Consider the following 21151-nt stretch of genomic DNA (forward strand, 5'->3'; position numbering starts at 1 on the left):
TTGCTGAAAGGATTTAGTAGAGAAAATCAACGATAAAGTTCGCAACTTTTGGTCGCTGATAAAAAAAGCCTTGCCTGTACCGGAAGTAGCGTGACGTCGCAGGTTGAAAGGCTCCTCACATTTCCCCATTGTTTTCAATGATGGCCGCCAGCAGCGAGAGCGATTCGGACCGAGAAAGCGACGATTACCCCATTAATTTGAGCCAGAATGAAAGATTTGTGGATGAGGAACGTGAGAGTGAAGGTTTAGAGTGCAGTGCAGGACGTATCTTTTTTCGCTCTGACCGTAACTTAGGTACAAGGGCTCATTGGATTCCACACTCTCTCCTTTTTCTATTGTGGATCACGGATTTGTATTTTAAACCACCTCGGATACTATATCCTCTTGAAAATGAGAGTCGAGAACGCGAAATGGACATTCACAGTGACTTTTATCCCCACGACAATACATCGGCGAAGCACTTTAGCTATGGAGCTAACGTGATAACATCGTGCTTAACTGCATATAGAAACAGACGAAATAAGCCCCTGACTGGAAGGATAGACAGAAGATCAACAATACTACCAAACTCTGGACCTGTAACCACACGTTTAATGCTGTACCGCCTGGCGAAGCCTAGCAATACTGTTGCTAACGACGCCATTGAAGCTAACTTAGCTACGGGACCTCGACAGAGCTATGCTAAAAACATTAGCTCTCCACCTACGCCAGCTCTCATCTGCTCATCAACACCCATGCTCACCTGCGTTCCAGCGATCGACGGCGTGACGAAGGACTTCACCCGTTCATCGATGCGGTCGGCGGCCCGGAGACGGAGGAAGTCAAGGTGAGGACAGCGGCGCGGCGGCGGGCGTTGTAGCTTTCGACAACACCCCGGCCGCCGTCAGAGTCGGCAAGAAACATATATTTCCCCAAAGTTACGTACGTGACATGTACATAGCGACACGCACGTACGGGCAAGCGATCAAATGTTTGGAAGCCAAAGCTGTAGTCACGGTAGCGCGTCTGCTATCCAACTCAAAGTCCTCCTGGTTGTGTTGCTGTAGCCAGCCGCTAATATACCGATCCCACCTACAGCTTTCTTCTTTGCAGTCTCCATTGTTAATTGAACAAATTGCAAAAGATTCACCAACACAGATGTCCAGAATACTGTAGAATTTTGCGATGAAAACAGAGCTGTTTGTATTGGGATACAATGGTGTCTGAACACTTCCGCTTCAACCCTTCACGTCACGCGCAAACGTCATCATACCTAGACGTTTTCAGCCGGAAGTTTCCCGGGAAATTTAAAATTGCACTTTATAAGTTAACCCGGCCATATTGGCATGTGTTGCAATGTTAAGATTTCATCATTGATATATAAACTATCAGAATGTGTGGTCGGTAGTAGTGGGTTTCAGTAGGCCTTTAAATAATTTCAATCACATCTAAGAATTGATATGATGGGTATCTTGAGATTATTTGCTTGATGCTGCGATAGATTGAACACGTCATAATTTGCCACCTCAGTAGAATGCATGTTCAACTCTGGCACAGTCACTACAGAAAAAACATTATGTGAGTTGTGTATTATTCTATGAGAAATGCTATGTGTGCAGGAATTTTCCAGCCTGGCGCTGGTTAGTTCTATCTTAACTGACTCCTCACCCGGACTAACAGACACTGTAAGTGTGTCCGAGCTTGCTCAAGTGTAGTTAGTCAAGTGTGACTCAGCCAGTAATCTATGTTCCTAGATAGAGTGATGGTACCTTTTATGTTAGGGTGAAGGCCGTCCGTCTGTTGAGGGTGACCCTGGCAAGAATCTTCCCAGCGATGCACAGGAGTGATATCCCACGATAGTTGTTCCATGGATATCTTGTTTACTTTCCCCTTGTGTACGTGCACTATGGATGCATCTTTGAAGTCTTGTGGGACTCCTCCTGTCCAAATGGACCTGAACAGGACGTCAGTTTGTCTAAGAGTATGCCACCTCCATGCTTGATGTACGCAGGAATTCAGTCCGCACCAGGTGCCTTTCTAGGAGTTGTCTGCTTTAACGCCTCGGCAACCTCGGCACTAGTAGAGAGGTCTTCCATCATTTCACTGATAGTTGAGGCAGCTATGCAATTGCCTTTTCAGAAAAGGCTGACTCTCCGTTCAAGACACTGTTGAAATGTTTTGCTCAGCGAGCAAGTATGTCTGCTTTCGCTGTTAGCAAGGTGGACTGGTCAGAAGATTTTACTGGGGTTGAACCGGATGCCTTAGGTCCATAAACGGAACAAAAGTGTTTTCATGTCATGGTTCTCGGCTGCTGCTTGTAGTTCCTTAGCCTTCTTTTACCACCAGTCGTTCTTCATCTTCCGCAGTTTCTGCTGGAGAAGTCACCTTGCCTTCTGGTAGTCCTGTTTCTTTTTGCTTCTGATCTTGTCATCAAAGAGATTCTTCATTTTCATTGAACCAATCACGGTGTTTCCTCCCCACGAAACCAAGGGTATCAGCTGCAGCGCTGTAGACGACCTCTCGAAAGGACTTCCATTCCTCTTCCAAGCTGCAGTGCTCCCGTTCTGTGTTGGACAGGGATTTCTGGAGGCTCTGCTGCAACGCTTCGATATTGGGGGTTGGCCGAACGTTATGGAGTTTCCTCAGGTGCTTGATTCTAGCCGTTTTCATTTTCCAGGCTTGCTGTATGTTCATCTGCTCCGAAGGTGAGGATCGGACCAGAAAGTCTGCTCCTCTCATCACACCGGTCTCTTTGGCGCACTATAGCATAGTCTAGCACAGGGGTCCCTAAACTTTTTAAATCGGGGACTGCATTGGGTTAAAAAAATTTGGCCGTGGACTGGGTTTTATATATATATATATATATATATATATATATATATATATATATATATATATATATATATATATATATATATATTTATATATATATATTCAGAGTGCGATGATGTCACATTATCGATGGGAAAATGCATTTTTAGACAACATGATTTGCCTGAGCGGCTAGGAGACACCGAGAGTAACAAGTGGTAGAATATATATTAGAAAGGACAGATTTAAAAAAATAAATTAAAAAAATAAAGGTTTTTTTTTTTTTACTTGGGACTTCCCGCGGGCCGGATTTTGGACGTTGGAGGGCCGGATCCGTAGTTTGGGGATCCCTGGTCTAACATGTGCCACTGCCACTGTGTTCTTGTACTTGTCCGCTTGTCACACACACACCTAGTGTGTGTGTGACAATCATTGGTACTTTAACTTAACTTAACTAACTGATGACAGTGGCAAAGCAGTCCTTTGTGAGCCAGAGACGCAGGGTCATCAGTCGATCTTTGAGCCCATGAGGTAGGCTGTCAAGCTATCTTGCAGGTTTGGTGCGCATAGCAAATCCAACGCCAGAGGTTGTCTGGGCGTCTTTACCAACTTCCTTGAACAGCGTTTCCCCAGCGAATCTTGTTTCACTTAGAGCTGCTATGTCTATCTGGTACTGGCGTAGTAACCTGGCAATTAACTTAGTATGTTGCAGTGCTATCCCGAACAAGGGCTGCTCTGTCGCTGTGGGAGGATATGGGCACTCTATCTACCCCTGTGTACATGGACGACCATCCCCCCACAGCCACCTGTATGCAGAGTCATGGCTATGAACTCCCAGCAGCATCCTCTGCCTGTTCCTGTCACCACTTCTCCATCGCCGTAGGGCTTGAACACGGTTGGATATTGTGTGGTGCCTGGCTTGGTATTCGGCCACCTGTATGCCTGACCAGAACATTAAATTTTAAAGTGAGGAAGAGGTGTGCGGACTCTTCTTCACCGTCTCGCCTACCGACGCATAATGTCGAAGAGGTGCATAAACTACCACATATAAGACGACCCCGGCAGGTACAGCTTTGTTGGAGTATCTGTCTCCTGGGAAAATGTCTGGCCAAGGATGTTGAGCTCTTCCTACCCTGCTAGATCTAGCCACCCAACTCAACAGCCCCGGTTGGGCACTGATAGCAGCCCGACCCTGAAACAGGTTGTTCAGGATTAAAGGTTAACAGTTGCGAATCCAACCGCCCATAATTGTTAATAATTATATACCCATTATATAATAATAATAATATTAATAATAATATGTACAGATATATATATATATATATATATATATATATATATATATATATATATATATATATATATATATATATATATATATATATATATATATATATATATATATATATATATATGTATAGGCTATATATATATATATATATATATATATATATATATATATATATATATATATATATACATATATATACATATATATATATATATATATACATATATATATATATATATATATATATATATATATATATATATATATATATATATATATATATATATATATATATAAAATAGTAATAATAATAATAATAATAATAATAATAATATTATGTACAGATATATACTACCGTTCAAAAGTTTGGGGTCACCCAAACAATTTTGTGGAATAGCCTTAATTTCTAAGAACAAGAATAGACTGTCGAGTTTCAGATGAAAGTTCTCTTTTTCTGGCCATTTTGAGCGTTTAATTGACCCCACAAATGTGATGCTCCAGAAACTCAATCTGCTCAAAGGAAGGTCAGTTTTGTAGCTTCTGTAACAAGCTAAACTGTTTTCAGATGTGTGAACATGATTGCACAAGGGTTTTCTAATCATCAATTAGCCTTCTGAGCCAATGAGCAAACACATTGTACCATTAGAACACTGGAGTGATAGTTGCTGGAAATGGGCCTCTATACACCTATGTAGATATTGCACCAAAAACCAGACATTTGCAGCTAGAGTAGTCATTTACCACATTAGCATGTATAGAGTGTATTTCTTTAAAGTTAAGACTAGTTTAAAGTTATCTTCATTGAAAAGTACAGTGCTTTTCCTTCAAAAATAAGGACATTTCAATGTGACCCCAAACTTTTGAACGGTAGTGTATATGTATAGGCTATATATAAAACCCAAAACCAGTGAAGCTGGCACATTGTGTAACTGGTAAATAAAAACAGAATACAATGATTTGCAAATCCTATTCAACCTATATTTCATTGAATAGACTGCAAAGACAAGATACTTAACGTTCGAACTGGTAAACTTTGTTATTTTTTGCAAATAGTAGCTCATTTGGAATTTGAGGCCCGCAACATGTTTCAAAAAAGCTGGCACAAGTGGCAAAAAAGACTGAGAAAGTTGAGGAATGCTCATCAAACACTTATTTGGAACATCCCTCAGGTGAACAGGCTAATTGGGAACAGGTGGGTGCCATGATTGGGTATAAAAGCAACTTCCATGAAATGCTCAGTCACTCACAAACAAGGATGGGGCGAGGGTCACCATTTTGTGAACAAATGTGTGAGCAAAATGTCGAACAGATTAAGAACACCATTTTTCAACCAGCTATTGCAAGGAATTTAGGGATTTCACCATTTGTAATATCATCAAAAGGTTCAGAGAATCTGGAGAAATAACTGTACGTAAGCGATGATATTACGGACCTTCGATCCCTCAGGCGGTACTGCATCAAAAAGCAACATCAGTGTGTAAAGGATGTCACCACATGGGCTCAGGAACTCTTCAGAAAACCACCGTCAGTAACTACAGTCCGTCCCTACATCTGTAAGTGTGGGTTAAAACTACTATTCAAAGCCAAAGCCATTTATCAACACACCCAGAAACGCCGCTGGCTTCGATGGGCCTGAGCTCATCTAAGATGGACTGATGCAAAGTGGAAAAGTATTCTGTGGTCTGACGAGTCCAAATTTCAAATTGTTTTTGGAAACTGTGGACGTTGTGTCCTCCAGTACAAAGAGGAAAAGAACCACCGGATTGCAGAGTTCCAAAGCCAGCATCTGTGATAGTATGGGGGGTGTATTAGTGCCCAAGGCATGGTAACTTACACATCTGTGAAGGCACCATTAATGTTGAAATGTACATACAGGTTTTGTAGCAACATATGTTGCCATCCAAGCAACGTTACCATGGACACCCCTGCTTATTTCAGCAAGACATTGCCAAGCCACGTGTTACAACAGCATGGCTTCTTAGTAAAAGAGTGTGAGTACTGGACTGGCCTGCCTGTAGTCCAGACCTGTCTCCCATTAAAAATGTGTGGCGCAATATGAAGCCTAAAATACCACAACGGAGACCCCGGACTGTTGAACAACTTAAGCTGTACATCAAGCAAGAATGGGAAAGAATTCCACCTGAAAAGCTTAAAAAATGGTTTCCTCAGTTCCCCAACTTTTACTGAGTACTGTTAAAAAGAAAGGCCATGTAACACAGTAGTAAAACGCCCCTATACCAACTTTTTTGCACTGTATTCCTGCCATTAAGTTCTAAGTTAATGATTATTTGCAAAAAAAATTAAACTTCTCAGTTCGAACATTAAATACAGTATATTGTCTTTGCAGTCTATTCAATTGAATATAAATTAAAAAGGATTTGCAAATCATTGTATTCTGTTTTTATGTACGAATTACACAACGTGCCAACTGGTTTTGGGTTTTATATATATATATATTATATATATATATAGTTACTTTGCATGCAGTCCGCTTTCGGCCCCCGGCCAATTTTTTTAAGTCCAAAGGTTTGACGCTCCTGATGCCGTGTGATTAAGACATTGATTTCCCTCCTTAGTAGCATATTCCATCACCATTGTGCAAATGGCTGCATAAGGCAGCTAGATAAGATAGAGAGGTAGCAGTGTGACGGACTGTTTTGAGGAATTTGTGTTAATGGTATCTGTAATAGTGATAAAAATAACATTACGTTTATTTTGTTTAGTGCGCCTTAAATAATTTCGATCACATCTAAGAATTGATATGATGGGAATGTTGAGATTATTTGCTTGATGCTGCGATAGATTGAACACGTCATAATTTGCTACCTCAGTAGAATGCATGTTCACGTCTGGCACAGTCACTACAGAAAAAACATTATGTGAGTTGTGTATTATTCTATGATGAATGCTATGTGTGCAGGAATTAAGGCAGCTAGGTAAAGGGCTGGGTAAAGGTAGTTTATAAGTGGAACAATGTTTTATTCTCCTGAGAACGAGCATCCTCTGCAATGGACACTACATCTCATGAAAATATTAGACTTAGACTTAGTCTTCCTTTTTATTGTCATTCAAATTTGAACTTTACAGCACAGATAAGAACGAAATTTTGTTACATAAGCTCATGGTAGTGCAGGATAAAAAAGCAATAAGGTGCATATATAAATAAATAAATATATATAAATAATATATAAATATATATATAAAATAAATAAATATATATAAATATATATATAAATAAATAAATTGATTACTGTACTGATAAATATATTGCACTTTGTCACATGCGTCCACGTTTATGGATGCATGCTATATTGTCTTTTTTATTCCAGCGAGTTAATCCATTTTGGGGGGAGTTGAGGGGATAATTTAATTATGATGCGTTCAAGAGTCTTACGGCCTGAGGGAAGAAGCTGTTACAGAACCTGGAGGTTCTGCTTCGGAGGCTGCGGAACCTCTTATATAATATATATATATATATATATATATATATATATATATATATATATATATATATATATATATATATATATATATATATATATATATATATATATATATATAATATAATGTAAACTCATCCTGGTAGTTACTGAGGATGAGTGACTTGTAGGGCTGTCTTCAAATAAGAATTTTGAAAGTTGAATCTGATTTGTTAGATTTGGTCAACAATCAGCTAAATCTAAGGCTGAGAAATAAACAAATGATTATATAAAGTAGTGTATATTGACTGGTGACTAGGTGTCAGTAACATCACATGGATGTGCTCTCGCTCTTATATTTAATTAACTTGGAATACTTATGTATATTTAGCAAAGGAATTTCATCTTTCATTGAAGTGAACAAAACAAAGATATCATTTGCGACTTTTTCTACCTCAAAAAAGACAAAATCAGAGTTTGTGAAGTCTTTGGGCTTTGGCGCAGGACCAAGAGGACATCAAAATTGACGAAATGGAGGAAGTAAAAGTTGTAACAAAGTTTACATATGTGCACCTACGGAAGGATCATTACTTTTGCAAAAGGAGCGCTACACTTCCGGTGTGAGCCGGTGACCGGAAGCAAAGATCGCTCCCCAGTGACAGCCGGAATTGAAAGTGGATATGAATAAACACTCACACTCTAAATAATGTTTGTCTGCACGCACAAGTCTTTAATAAATATTTAAAGAAGACATTATGAATGCAATCGATCCATCTTCCCAACACACCTGCTGTACGCAGGGGGCCACAGTAGGTATTTAACTTGCCTTCCTCCCACAGAGGAAAAGGGGTTTAATAGCAGACGATTTGACTGGCTGGGTTGATAGTCAAATCAGACTCCTCCGAATCTCTAGTGTCTTGACCCAAGGATTTGCTTCTTTTCCATGACCATGTGTTTATGAAGGGAATTGCTTGGTCTTAACTAAGTAAATGTTAATTGGGCTTCAGATAACAGATTCTTTAGAATCTTGGACTTTTCATCACTTTTATATGCAGTTTAAATAAAATAATGGACTGTAGAAGACACTTTTCAAGTCTGACAAAAACATCTTTCTCCACAGGTGTCCTTCTTCTTATTTATTGTTTTCGTGGTTTACACAATGCTGTCATTCTCCATGCGGGACGCCATCATCGCCAGCGTCCTCACCTCTGTTTCTCACACTGTTGTGTTGAGTGCCTGCTTGTCCACCACATCTGACCACATGGAACCTGTGGTATGGCAGGTAAGCCTTGTGACAAGTCTAAATAATAACTTACTGTTCTTTGTACTGATACAACTTTAAACAATTATTTCCTTGTTCAGACATGTTTGTATTGTACTTTTGGTCACATCACCTTTATTTCTAGCCATCTTAGTTTTCGTCTTTGTCTTTTAGGCAAACTTGCTCATTAGTTTTAGACACATTTTAGTTGTTTCTATATGTGATAGTTTTCCATCCATCCATCCATTTTCTACCGCTTATTCCCTTCGGGATCGCGGGGGGCGCTGGAGCCTATCTCAGCTACAATCGGGCGGAAGGCGGGGTACACCCTGGACAAGTCGCCACCTCATCACAGAGTCGACGAAAACTCAAAAAGGTTTAAGACAAGGTCCATTTATGAGATCAGAGAGTTTGTGTCTACATATATTAGGGTTGTCTCCCTTTACTATGCCTTATGTTTTTCTTAATGTTGGATTATATTGAAAGTATGTCCACTGATCGTTTGCAACACCAACCCTCATTGTTGACGCTGTTGCAGTTGTAACAGTACAGTGGGAGAAGGAGACGGCACAGAGACAGTGACGTCGTTAGCTTGCAGCGTGTCTATTGCAATAAACAAATCTATGTGAAGTGTGTACTTAATCCAAATGAATATGGTGTGACTATGTGTCGCAAGTATGTGAAGGTTGTTACCAGGCGGTGTTGAAGGTGCGTGTTGAAATCGAGGCGTAGGACCAGATAGGGCAAGGCAGGCTCAGAGGTCTAGAGACAGGCGGGAGGTCAAGGGCTGGAGCGAGGCGTCGTGGTCAGAGGGCAGGATTGAGGTCGAGATCCAGGGAGGCAGCAGAGAGTCCAGATGGGATCCGGGGAAACGAGACACACAGCTCGACACCGGGGAAGGAAGACGGGTTGCTGGATGACGACACAAAATGAGACACAGTGAGCACGACGGGGGAGAAACACAAAGAGTGAGGAAGCACATAGGCAAGGAAAGCTGGAGACGTAATGAGGCTTACTGTACGTGTACAAGTAGCTACATTCTGACACTGGAACGCAAGACGCGCGGGCTTATGAAGGCGGGTCTCTCATAAATGACAGGTGTGTTGATTCGTAACAGCAGTAGTCCATTGTGCGTCAGGTGGTAGGTGTGACCAAACAAGAGTAATACAAAAGCTTTGCACAGACAAATTACACGCACAATAGCCAAAGTGTTGTCACGGTAATAAAAACAACTAACAACTATTTCGATCATCGTCTAGTCATCGACAATCTTAACAATTAATGGACTAATTGGATTATGATGCGTATACCTATTCAGTACCTCTGACTTAGCCATCAGCTTTTGAATTCACCTTGAGATATTTTTAGGGATTTGCTAATTTACGATAAAGATTACTCCATTATCAAAGAACATATTTATACTGCGCTACTGATTAGGCTGTTAGAGAAATGACTCTTTTAAAATTGTGTCCATTTAAAATAAGGGCAGCAAAGGTGCTGATAAAAAAAAAGAAAAAGTAATCAATTTGTATGTAAATAAAGGTCCGGCAAACTGCAGCAATAAAAACAAACTGAAAAATCTATCTGCTTTGTCAAAATAAAAAAACAATTTAATGAAAGATGCACACAGGGTATATAGACACAGTTTAGCTGTCGGACTTTGGCAAAAAAAAAAAGTTATAGCTATTTTTCACACAATTCCATCGCCATTAAAAGCAAGGCCAGCTTTTACATGTTTAGGGTGAGATGTTTTTATACGTTGGATGTTTTTCCCTGCGTTGTTGTTACTAGTGGCCACAGCCATTTTTCTCTTTTTGTTGCTGCTGGTCATCGATTGTGCTGACTTGCGCATGTTGGTTTCCGTCGTGGTCAATATACGTCATCACATTATTTGCTATGATGCATGTATTTTCTTTAAAAAGGCAAATCTGTTATTATTATTCATAGATTTTTTTCCCCTTTTTTTTTTTTTACATAATACAGTTTTGCCTATTCTCAATTGTTGCTGCTTATAGTTCAATGTACTTTGTTGAGAAAAAATGTTCCAGATATTTCTCCAAAACTTTTAATCACTCTCATTTTATTAAAAACAACTAGCAACAAATCTAGCATCTATTTCTGCTGTATAGTAGACTGTATTCATATTTAGAGAGTCTTTACTTCTTCCTCTTCTTAAAATCTGCCCGTGTCATCTTAAATTGTTTGCTTTGCGCTGCTGTGAGCCTTCTTTTTAAAAGCCGCCGATGTCATCTTGAATTTTTTTGGAGACCGCTGTGTCTGTGGGTATATTTCGCATATACTTAAGTAAGTCCACATCGTGGACATGTGCCTTCGTTCCAGACAACCCTGGCGTATAGTTTACGTCATCACAACATTCGGTTTCTGCAGCGCTTTTTCGGTGATTAAAGTAATTTTTGGGCGGCCAAATTTTCAGTGCATCACTAGTCAATAGTGCACAAAAAATAAATTAGATAAATCTATTCCCATGTCTGTGAATGCACCGTGTTGCTGAAGAATGAGGACATGTTTGTCTATGAGTGAAACACAGTGTGTGCACGGAGGAAATACTTGTCTGAATTGGGGTCTTTGTTAACACATAATTGGCAATAAAAGCTAAAAAAGTGTCAGACTTTGTGTGTTTTCTTGTGGACGCTACAATACATTGTATTACTTTAATTTTTTTTCACAGTAAAAACCCAGATTTTTTAAGGTTTGGTGGTTAATATAATGCCACAATCAAATATATTAAAGGGGAACTGCACTTTTTGGGGAATTGTGCCTATCTTTCACAATCATTATGAAAGACATGACAACGGATGGCTTTTTTTATGCATTCTAAATATTAAATGGGAGCCGTTCAATTCTGCTTATAGATCCCCTAAAAAACATCCAAACACCTCCATTAAGGTTGTATATACATGATGTAAGTATATATGTAATAAAGTAACGGGCACATTTATAATAACATTTGATATTTACATATTTTGATCATTTTAAGCATACGTAGCTCACTAATTTAAAAAACGCATAACGACGCTAGCTTTTTTTTTTCTTTTTCTTACGGTACAGGGAGCAAGTTAGCACGGAAGCAGCAGACCTCTCGATGATGTAAAAATAGGCACACCCGGGAGTGATCACGGGGCCGCTCTAAATAGTTTGTCTGCGTTAACATTTATAATAACAATATCACTAATACTTGGTTAATATTCAAGTCACATAATGCAAATTGAGTATTGTTGGCGCTTATTGAATGGTTCTTTATCTGATTTTAAGGGCGGAATAGTGGAGCTCCCACATTTTATTTACATGCATTTAATATTTAGAATGCATTACAAAAAATCCATCCGTTGTCATGTCTTTCATAATGATTGTGAACGATAGGCAAAATTCTAACAAAAAGTGCAGTTCCCCTTTAAGCGGAAACCCTGCATTCGTGCTGACATCAGTATTTACCTCTTAAGTGTGAACTGTTTAGGCAGTCAAAGTCGCGATAATAAATAGAATACCAAAACATTTGTCATATATTTATATGTATATATACATCACTCTTGTTTGGTGTGGGTTAGGAAGCTTGTGTAATACCTTACTGACTGGCAGAAGCGAGACCAGTTTTTTTTGTGCTGTTATATTATTATTTCTCCACATTTTGTTGAACAGTTCCAGTATATCGTCAGTCCACAGTTGCAGTGATTTCTGCCTACATTTCATTTTACTAGCTGGCCAACAGAATATGTCATAAGCAGATTCAGATAAGCTTGAACTGTCCCAATAAGACCAAAATGTTTCAACCGCTTAGCCTAAAAAAGAAAAAGCTAAATTAAAGCCCTGACATACATTTTTCTTGGTTATAGTCCATCGCAGCCCAGAAGTACTATCACAAACCCACTTGAAACTCACAGTTTCAGTTCACAGTAAGCGGTACTTTGGAGTTCTTATTAACTTTAAAGTGAGATCACATCAATCTTTAGAGCTCAGCAGCTCAGAATAAAAAACAGTCTATCTCATTAAGGCTTTTAAATGTCAGGTATTGTGTTCTTGACAACCCTTATTATTTGTTTAAATCTCACCAGGTGGTGTTTGAAGAACACTCACTGTGATGTCACAGTAACTTAGCAAAATGTATTAAGCTTTAAAAGAATGTTCTTTTATGTTGCAGCTTGTTTTTTTAAAGGAAGAGATTTTATCCCACATTGGGTCCAAATTAAAGTACAAACTATTTAGAACTATAATGTATATTTTTCATTTTCATAAATTTGATGTGATGCAGTCAATAAATACCTTATAGGGTTAGAGCATGAACTTACTTTTGTATGCCACAAAATATGCCTTGTAAAACCTGTGTCTGTTTTACAGCTATCAAATCACTGGAATTGTATTGCTAATTGTACTAATGGCAAGATACCAGAACCAAGACCAGGACATCAGTCTGCAGGTCTCTGGTTGTCTGGCCTGTCATTCCTGTGACATCCTCTGTGTTATGTACTGAAATGTTCTTGAAATGTTCTTTCCTTATCATTTCTATTTCATGCCAGGTAAAAACAGAATTACATCTTAAAATGGAATGGTAAACCTCTTACTGGAAATTAGAGTACAGTGGTACCTGAACTTACCAGCTCAATTTGTTCAGTAATCGTGACTCAAAACACTGTTACCTATAATATGAATTGAAATCATTGTAAATTAAAAACAAGGGTCTACCCGTCTCATTAGATCCAACGTGAGCCAAGTTACCGAAAAGGGACAGCAGGTCAATAGGGTTGAGGTGGCAGTGAGTAATGGCGTTGAAAAAACAGTTATTCTTACAATGCTATATCCCACAATCAGTGCAGTGGTGGAGAAGAGTCATTGTTTTTCAGGCAATGTGCTGGGAGGGTTAGTATCACACAAGGCTGGGCAGCAGGACTGGAGACATCGGCCATTTGTATCACAGCAGAGCGACAAACCGCCCTGAACATCAGTAGCAGCTTCAGGTGTGGGCAGGAGGTCAAACTGTGGGTAGAAAAGCAGGCCCAAGTAAGAGGAAGCTGTCAGCTAGAAAAATTTGGAAGTTAGACTGCTGCTAAAGGTTGAGTTTCCTATGGTTGGAAAACTCAGTTATATCAAACTCTAATAATAACCTAATGCCAGCAAGTAAGACCAGATCTTAAGGCGTCCACTGTGACATTGGCTTAGCCATCTAGCGAAGGAGAGGCTTTTAACTCATGCCTGCAACTTAAAGCGTAACAAAAAGCTGAGAGACCGCTCGTATCTCAAAATAAGTAAACCATAAAATTTCAGATTTTGATAGCTTGTGCTAAAGGTACTATTATACAGTTGACATGTGCCGCATGGTATACTGTTATTAATTTACAAACCCTGCAGTAATAGAGCAATGTTGTGATGCAGTTGTAATGTAAGTAATGTATGATATACGATATAATTATCACTGTTTCCTCTTAACCGAAGGTATTTTGAAACTAAAATTGGCACTTAAGGAAAGGAAAAAAATATTTTTATTTTATAAAATAATTCCAACTAACAAAACTAGCAGCACTTTCAGATTTCCACAGCTGGCTACATAAGTGAGCATTCTGCTTACAGTGTACTCAATACTGAACAAACATTTCTCCTATTAAGCTCCTCTCAGGCTGTCAGATAAAAAATTGAATTTATTACAGTATGCATATGTACTGTTTGGCAGCAGTTGTGAAGTATTAGGTCTACCTGGGTGAAAACACATCACTCATATTTGTTGCATTGAATACTGAAAACCATTTATAGCTTATTTTATTTTCTCTTTTACGCATTGTCTAACAGTAAATGTATACGGGACCTGTTCTACTGTACACGTTCTGATTGTTATTTTGAGAAGACACTTTATTGGGATTCAATCTGAATTTAATGTTGAGAGTAAGAGTGAGGTGTAAGGTGATCATTTACAACAATTTAATTCAATTATGTTTCTATTTAATGACAAATAACCATAAAATAGCACAAAGATAATGACTACAGTGTGAGTGGGGATCTGCTTTATACAAGAAGTACAATTTAAATATTGCCAGTCATATAGATAAAGCACAATTACAGTCCCTTGTTTATAGCAGCGAAGTGGTATCAAGCCCGCATGTGGTTAATGAATTTCCGTAAAGTAAAAAAAATATTCAAATATCGTCATAGTGTTAGTCCATAAAACAAACTGTATACAACCTTTTGATTATATATTTAAAACATTATTAGATCCCTCTAAACATTAACCCACATAGTCACCCATTATAGTAGCGTTGAGTGAGTGCTATTGTAAATTCTCAGAAGCCTTGGTGAAAATCTTTACTGATTGCCACAACATTATAAAAGAAACATAAGACAAAAACTGCACTGTAATACATACAGTATAAGGTTAGTTGATTCAACATTTCAATTAGGCCAACATTATTTAGATCATGCTTAAAAAAGTTATAATTATCCAAAAAAAATCTGAGATGCCAGACTGTAGCTTTACTCACATTTCTTTTTGTTAAATTACCTCTGATAGTGATGAAAGGTGGAGATTCCTAAATTAGTAATTGGGGATTGGATTATTATCTAGAGGAATATACGTAAGGGCTGAAGGTCGATATCTGGTTTGTTTTATAAAGGCCATTAGATAACTGCTGTTTGAATTGAAATTGAATTGAACTTTCTAACATCAACCACCATTGCAGTCTCCATTGTTCTTTGTCTCTGACTGCAACTTGAGAGGATTTTTCAGTGACCTCTGGTAAATTCTGTGGCATTCAAAACACAATTCTAGAAATCTACTATATACAAACTCAGCATATCCACAGATATGATTTTACTGGCATGATAAAGTTTGAATTTTCTGAACGTGTGCACAAACATGCCAACAACCGTAAGATAGTCACCCTACTTAAGCACTTAAAAAAGCCATTGAGTACCAGCTTGTGCTGGATAAATAATCAAGACCTCTTAAACCTCCCTGAGTCATGCTTACATATGAATGTCAAAGGTGACGTCCTAATTATTCTAAAGCAATCCATGCAGTCGTTGTTTGGGCCTGTGTTGTTGCAACAGAGAAACCTCAGCAAAAATTAGACATGACAGTCAAACAACAAATGTGTTAAAGAGTATGGATCTCGTATGTTGCTAATAAGACACTGTTGACTTACATAATTAGGAAACACAATGCTTTTACCCAACCCAGACATTATTGTGTTTGAATAAAATTCCCAAGAGAGGAGACAGAAGTAGAGAGTAATACATCATATGTATGTTCTCTTTAGTCAGGTGTTCATTCTTTTCAATAGCAAATTTGTGGGGCCAGTTGTCTATGGTTACTACCTCAGCACGTTAGAGACCTTGTTGCTAAGGCTTAATGAATGTATCCACTTTGATTTCTTGAACCAAAGCAGCAAAACTACTGTTTTGATTACATGATTTATTTAGGTGTGGATAGTTAAAATGGACAATTGAGAGAAAACACATTTTTGATGGACAGTGTTTGATTCAAACTCTTAATAAGTATATTTGTTTTTCTCCTTATTTATTTATTTATTTTTTACAGATTTTGGCCAATATCATTATTTTCATGTGTGGCAACATGGCAGGGGCATACCACAAACATCTGATGGAGTTGGCACTCAAACAGACCTACCAGGACACCTGCAACTGCATCAAATCCCCCATTAAACTGGAATTTGAGAAGCGACAGCAGGTACAATTATCAAGTATTTTACCAGGTTAGCGTGTCCTGAAAAATAATTTCAGAGAAAGAGCGGAAACCCTGTTAGATGTCATTCAATTAAAATAAGGGACATATAAATCCCTTTTTTAATTATTATTACTACATTAATTCTGTACTTTAGGAAGTCCATAAAAGCTGTTGAAAAATATATACATGGTTTTGGAAATAGGGGTTAGGGTTACATGCTCAAGTGGCCTTTACAACACTTTTTATTTCTACCTTAAGAAATGCTGTTTGCAGAATACCAAACGTTTTGTCGTCATGAGTCTTAATGGTATTTCACTGAAGAGTCACTACATTACCACAAAGTACGGTCTCTGTTAAGCAGTCAGTTCTTCATTCCTATTCTTTGTATGAAGTGTGTATGCATTCCTCAAAACACTATTTTTCATTCAGCCCAAGCAACAGTTTACCCTCCCACTTGCTGGGCCTCCAGCAGGAAGCTCCACACAAATTAGCACTTGCTTCTACGTGCAAGGTGGGAGCCATCAGGGTGTTGATTAACGTTTGGGCTGCTGCTGTGTTTTTATTTTGGCCACTTTGATTTACAAAAGAAAAGAAATGCTGGTTTTCGCCATGGTGAATTAATCTTGTGTTTTTACAGTTGAAGCAAAACTTGCCTTGGGTGGAGCATTTCAAATTGCCCTGGGGAGTTATAGCTGCCTGTGACAGATGGCAGAAACAGCGCAGGGACACCTATTTTGCGCTGAGTGCACTCATAATATATGCTGTGTGCTTCATGCTTTTATCCAAAGTACCATGCTGCAGAGTGAGAGTACCAGATTTTTGAATGAGCGGTCCAAGGGGGACTATGTGAATTGTCATAAATGTAAAGTCCTGTTAGCTAAGGAGTCACCATGGGGCTCTGCCTTATGTTGCACCATTGTGCGGGTTCTGACTGTGCAGCATTTTCTCCCTCGTCTCTGTCATTTAAGATGCACACTTTTGTTAGAGCAACCCTTAAATATGGGCGTTCCCTGTTGAATCTGGCCTTCCACGTAGTCTCTCATTGACTTGAGTACTTTTCTTCTCATGCACGTCTCGGGCTGCAAAGAGTTCAGCCCATGTGAATTCTTGTATTGTACTTCAAGAAAACTATTACTATTATAATCTGATCCCTTCAATTGTGAAATATGAATACATCCACTGTTAGAGGACAACAGGACCATATTGCTACTCTGAATTAACTATCAAAATAAAAATTGCTCTCTGCGTAAGTGGAACGGCTGAAGAAGGGTGCGACAACGGCATAAAATGCAAGACGACCCCGTTTAGACATCTTTGGACTTTCAATACTTGCAACGATTTTGGTTGGACCTTGATCATTGAAGTAGCATACAAATCGCATCTATCAGAAGCTATTAAAAAGCACAGAGGTGATCGTCAACAATCACTTTATTGAACATGAATGATCAACAAGGATGTAGAAAGCATGATAACCAAAAATGTTATACATTTTAATCAACTGATTCAATACATTTTTTAACTGTCAGCTGTCACTCAAACAATAACTAAAACAAACTTTCATTTGCGGCTCAATATTCACATCCACACAGGAAGAAGACGCTGATGTAGCGTGCATACACACAAAACATCACCATGACAAAACATACTATCTACTGTAGCGCGTCCTGAATTGACACAGCCTTTTCAAATTATAAAATGTTAACATTTTCTTGGATTCCAGTGACATTCGCAAGTGTTAGTAAAACTCCATGCTTCACAATTTGCAAACAGCCAAAAACTAGGCATTTGGCATTAGTATTGAGCCCGTGTTAATTCCAGACTTAGGCACTTTTGCCCAATTGATGCGGGGTGTGCATGCCCACAGACTGGATTGGAAAATACGTATAAGAGAAACATGTGTAACTTCAAACGCGTAAATAAACATTTAGGCAAAAACAGGAGAATAGGGCACATAGTGGGCAACTACAGTATTAATGCCTGGAATTTATCATATGGTAAACTATCGTATTTTCTTTCATTGCAGCTGGCAATAAAATGAGATTACTTGTGTTCCTGGATTATAGTTGTTGATTTATACGTTAAGTGTGACATACATCATTGAAACTGCAGGAGGCAGAAGCCAGTTTTTGACTCCTTTGTCAGGAGTAAGGAAAGTTACATAATGGCACCGGTGTGGACGTAAACAAGAATAAAACGAGGTCGCAAAAAAAGTAGCTATCTTGCTTCATTTCGGTGCTAAATCAAGGCAGACTCAGCCACCTGCAACAAGTGCTTGACGGCAATATTGTGCAAGTAACTTCTCGCAAGTAATGTAGTATTCCGACAGAAGCACAGACTCTGATGCACTTTTTAAAATGTATTGCCGACCTTAAGTCCTCAGTTTCAACACCACACACATATTGCAATGGCGGTAGCAACTACAGCAACAGCAACACAACAGTTACATATCATGCACCAATCAGCAAGGCTATTTTTTCTTAACCGCAGGATTTTAGAAATTAATATTGCAACACAAGCAAGTTGTTTTTTGCACAGTGTACAGTAGGGAAAATAGTCATATGGCCCCATTCCTGGGTGTATCTCATGTGAGAGGAAGACAGGTGGGTTAATAATTTTGCTATGCAGTCTACTGAAAATGATAGAAAGCGCCACTCTATAAAGCAACTGATGCTGTGGTCTAAGTTGGAATTGCCACAAAACACATTTATTTTAAGAAAGTCAACACTCTGCTGCTGTCTGGTAGCTAAAGTGAATAGTACATCCTCCAATTCCTCACGTTTCAAGTGTCAGGTAAACCGCAACGAACGGCGCTATATGAATCCCCTTCCTACTTTATGTGTTCTGTGTTGCTGCTGTTTTTATTTTATTTCTTGTTAAATGCATTACTTAAATATTAAAGAAGCTGATTCAGGGCCTTAAGAAATAGACTTTGAAATTGAAAAATACATTTTTGATGTTAAATTTTGAAAAATTCATCAGTGTTGAACAAATTATTTATTTTCATTTACTTTCGTATATTTTAATGTTTGATCATTAAAATCTTTTTTTTTTTTTTTTTTTTTACAGTTTCAACTTATTGTTTCAATTCAGATTCAAATGTTTTATTCAGCCTTTTGGCCTGAATGTATCATCATGACAGATAGCTTAGCAAAAAGGATAGGAAGTGTCCCCTATCATGTTGCCTTCAGAGAACTAATGTGATGCTATTTTATTTGATTAGTTATTGTGTAAAAAACCAAAACAGGCACAACATGAAACAAACAAGCAAAAAATACTACACAGCTGAAATGTTTAACAGGTGATTGATAAGTGACATACAGGCTACTATTTTTATCTCATTGATATCTCTTGTCTAGTTGTCCCACGTCCTATTCCCCATTTAAATTAAGTGTGTTTTTTAGTTGTTTTTTTAAATTATAGTATGATTTGTATTTTTTAAAGTACCAGCTCGGGCACTGTTCAAGCACCGGCCAAGCACGATTTGAACAATTACCCATCTCTAGACATGAGAGTTTACAAAATCAAAGTAAGAATAAACTCATTTACATATCACCTCATATTAAAAAAATAAATTAAAAAATTAAATGATTCTAAGTAATGGTTTGATTAAATGAATTGATTTTGTATTAGGATAATTCTTGTTACTAATATTGATTTTCAAAAATGCCATATGCTCACAGACAAGATGTAGGAATTGTAATTACATTTGCTCTAACTGGTCTATGCAATTAAGTCATGTGTTCATAATGTGTTTACATTTCAAATATGCTTATTTTTTTACTTTTTACTTTTTGGGCTGTCATCAGGAACGTCTGCTGTTGTCACTGCTGCCAGCGCACATTGCCCGTGTGATGAAGGCAGAGATCATCCAGAGACTAAAAGGACCTAATTTTGGACAAATAGAGAACACAAACAATTTTCACAACCTCTATGTTCAGAGACACATTAATGTCAGGCATGTATTGTTTATTTGTACAACGCTCTTCTTTAAAAAAATTCAATGTTTTGATATAACAATGATTAATAGTGTTATTATATTATTTCTCTTTTGATTTGTAGCATACTGTACGCTGATATAGTTGGATTCACACGCCTTGCCAGTGACTGCTCACCTGGAGAGTTGGTGCACATGCTCAATGAATTGTTTGGCAAATTTGACCAAATTGCCAAGGTAAATATTCCATCAGTTAAAGCTCACTGTCACATACTACATATTGTCCCATACAAAATTCATCATGCATAACAGATACGATTTATGCAAAGAAGACTTTAAAGTATGGTTTGTGTCCATAATGAAATGTTGCCATTACCAATCAAGGAGAACAAATTATCTCACAGTAATATCTCATACTTTCATGATGAATGTAAGGCTTTTTTGAACAGCAAGTGCCTAACTCTGATATAGAGCCTACATATGATTGTTCTATCTGTTTCATCTTTACATTTCGTGAACACCTGAAAAAATGTAATTTAACGACACCTTGACCTTGACTGGGACCTAGGGTTTTTGTGTCCCTAAAAAATTTTGTTTGTGGCCCCATCAACATTATTTGTGTAACACGCTAGGTGCTGTATGCCTGACTGCAGCCAATAGTGAGTATTGTAATACGGCGTGGCGAAGTTGGGAGAGTGGCCGTGCCAGCAATCTGAGGGTTGGTTCAATCCCCACTTTCTACCATCCTAGTCATGTCCGTTGTGTCCTT

General features: G+C 38.2%; 1 protein-coding gene across 1 annotated transcript in view; it reads left to right on the top strand.

Moving 5' to 3' along the window:
• The window catches only part of LOC133660183 (adenylate cyclase type 2-like), an 83829-nt gene that overhangs the window by 41377 nt on the left and 21301 nt on the right, over positions 1-21151 (top strand). Inside the window, exons 4-7 of the mRNA XM_062063419.1 lie at positions 8621-8782; positions 16302-16451; positions 20255-20403; positions 20508-20619. Of these exons, the coding sequence (XP_061919403.1) occupies positions 8621-8782; positions 16302-16451; positions 20255-20403; positions 20508-20619 (573 nt within the window). The remainder of the gene's footprint in view (positions 1-8620; positions 8783-16301; positions 16452-20254; positions 20404-20507; positions 20620-21151) is intronic.

This window comes from Entelurus aequoreus, linkage group LG11, assembly GCF_033978785.1.
Source record: "Entelurus aequoreus isolate RoL-2023_Sb linkage group LG11, RoL_Eaeq_v1.1, whole genome shotgun sequence".
Classification (NCBI taxonomy): Eukaryota; Metazoa; Chordata; class Actinopteri; order Syngnathiformes; family Syngnathidae; genus Entelurus; species Entelurus aequoreus.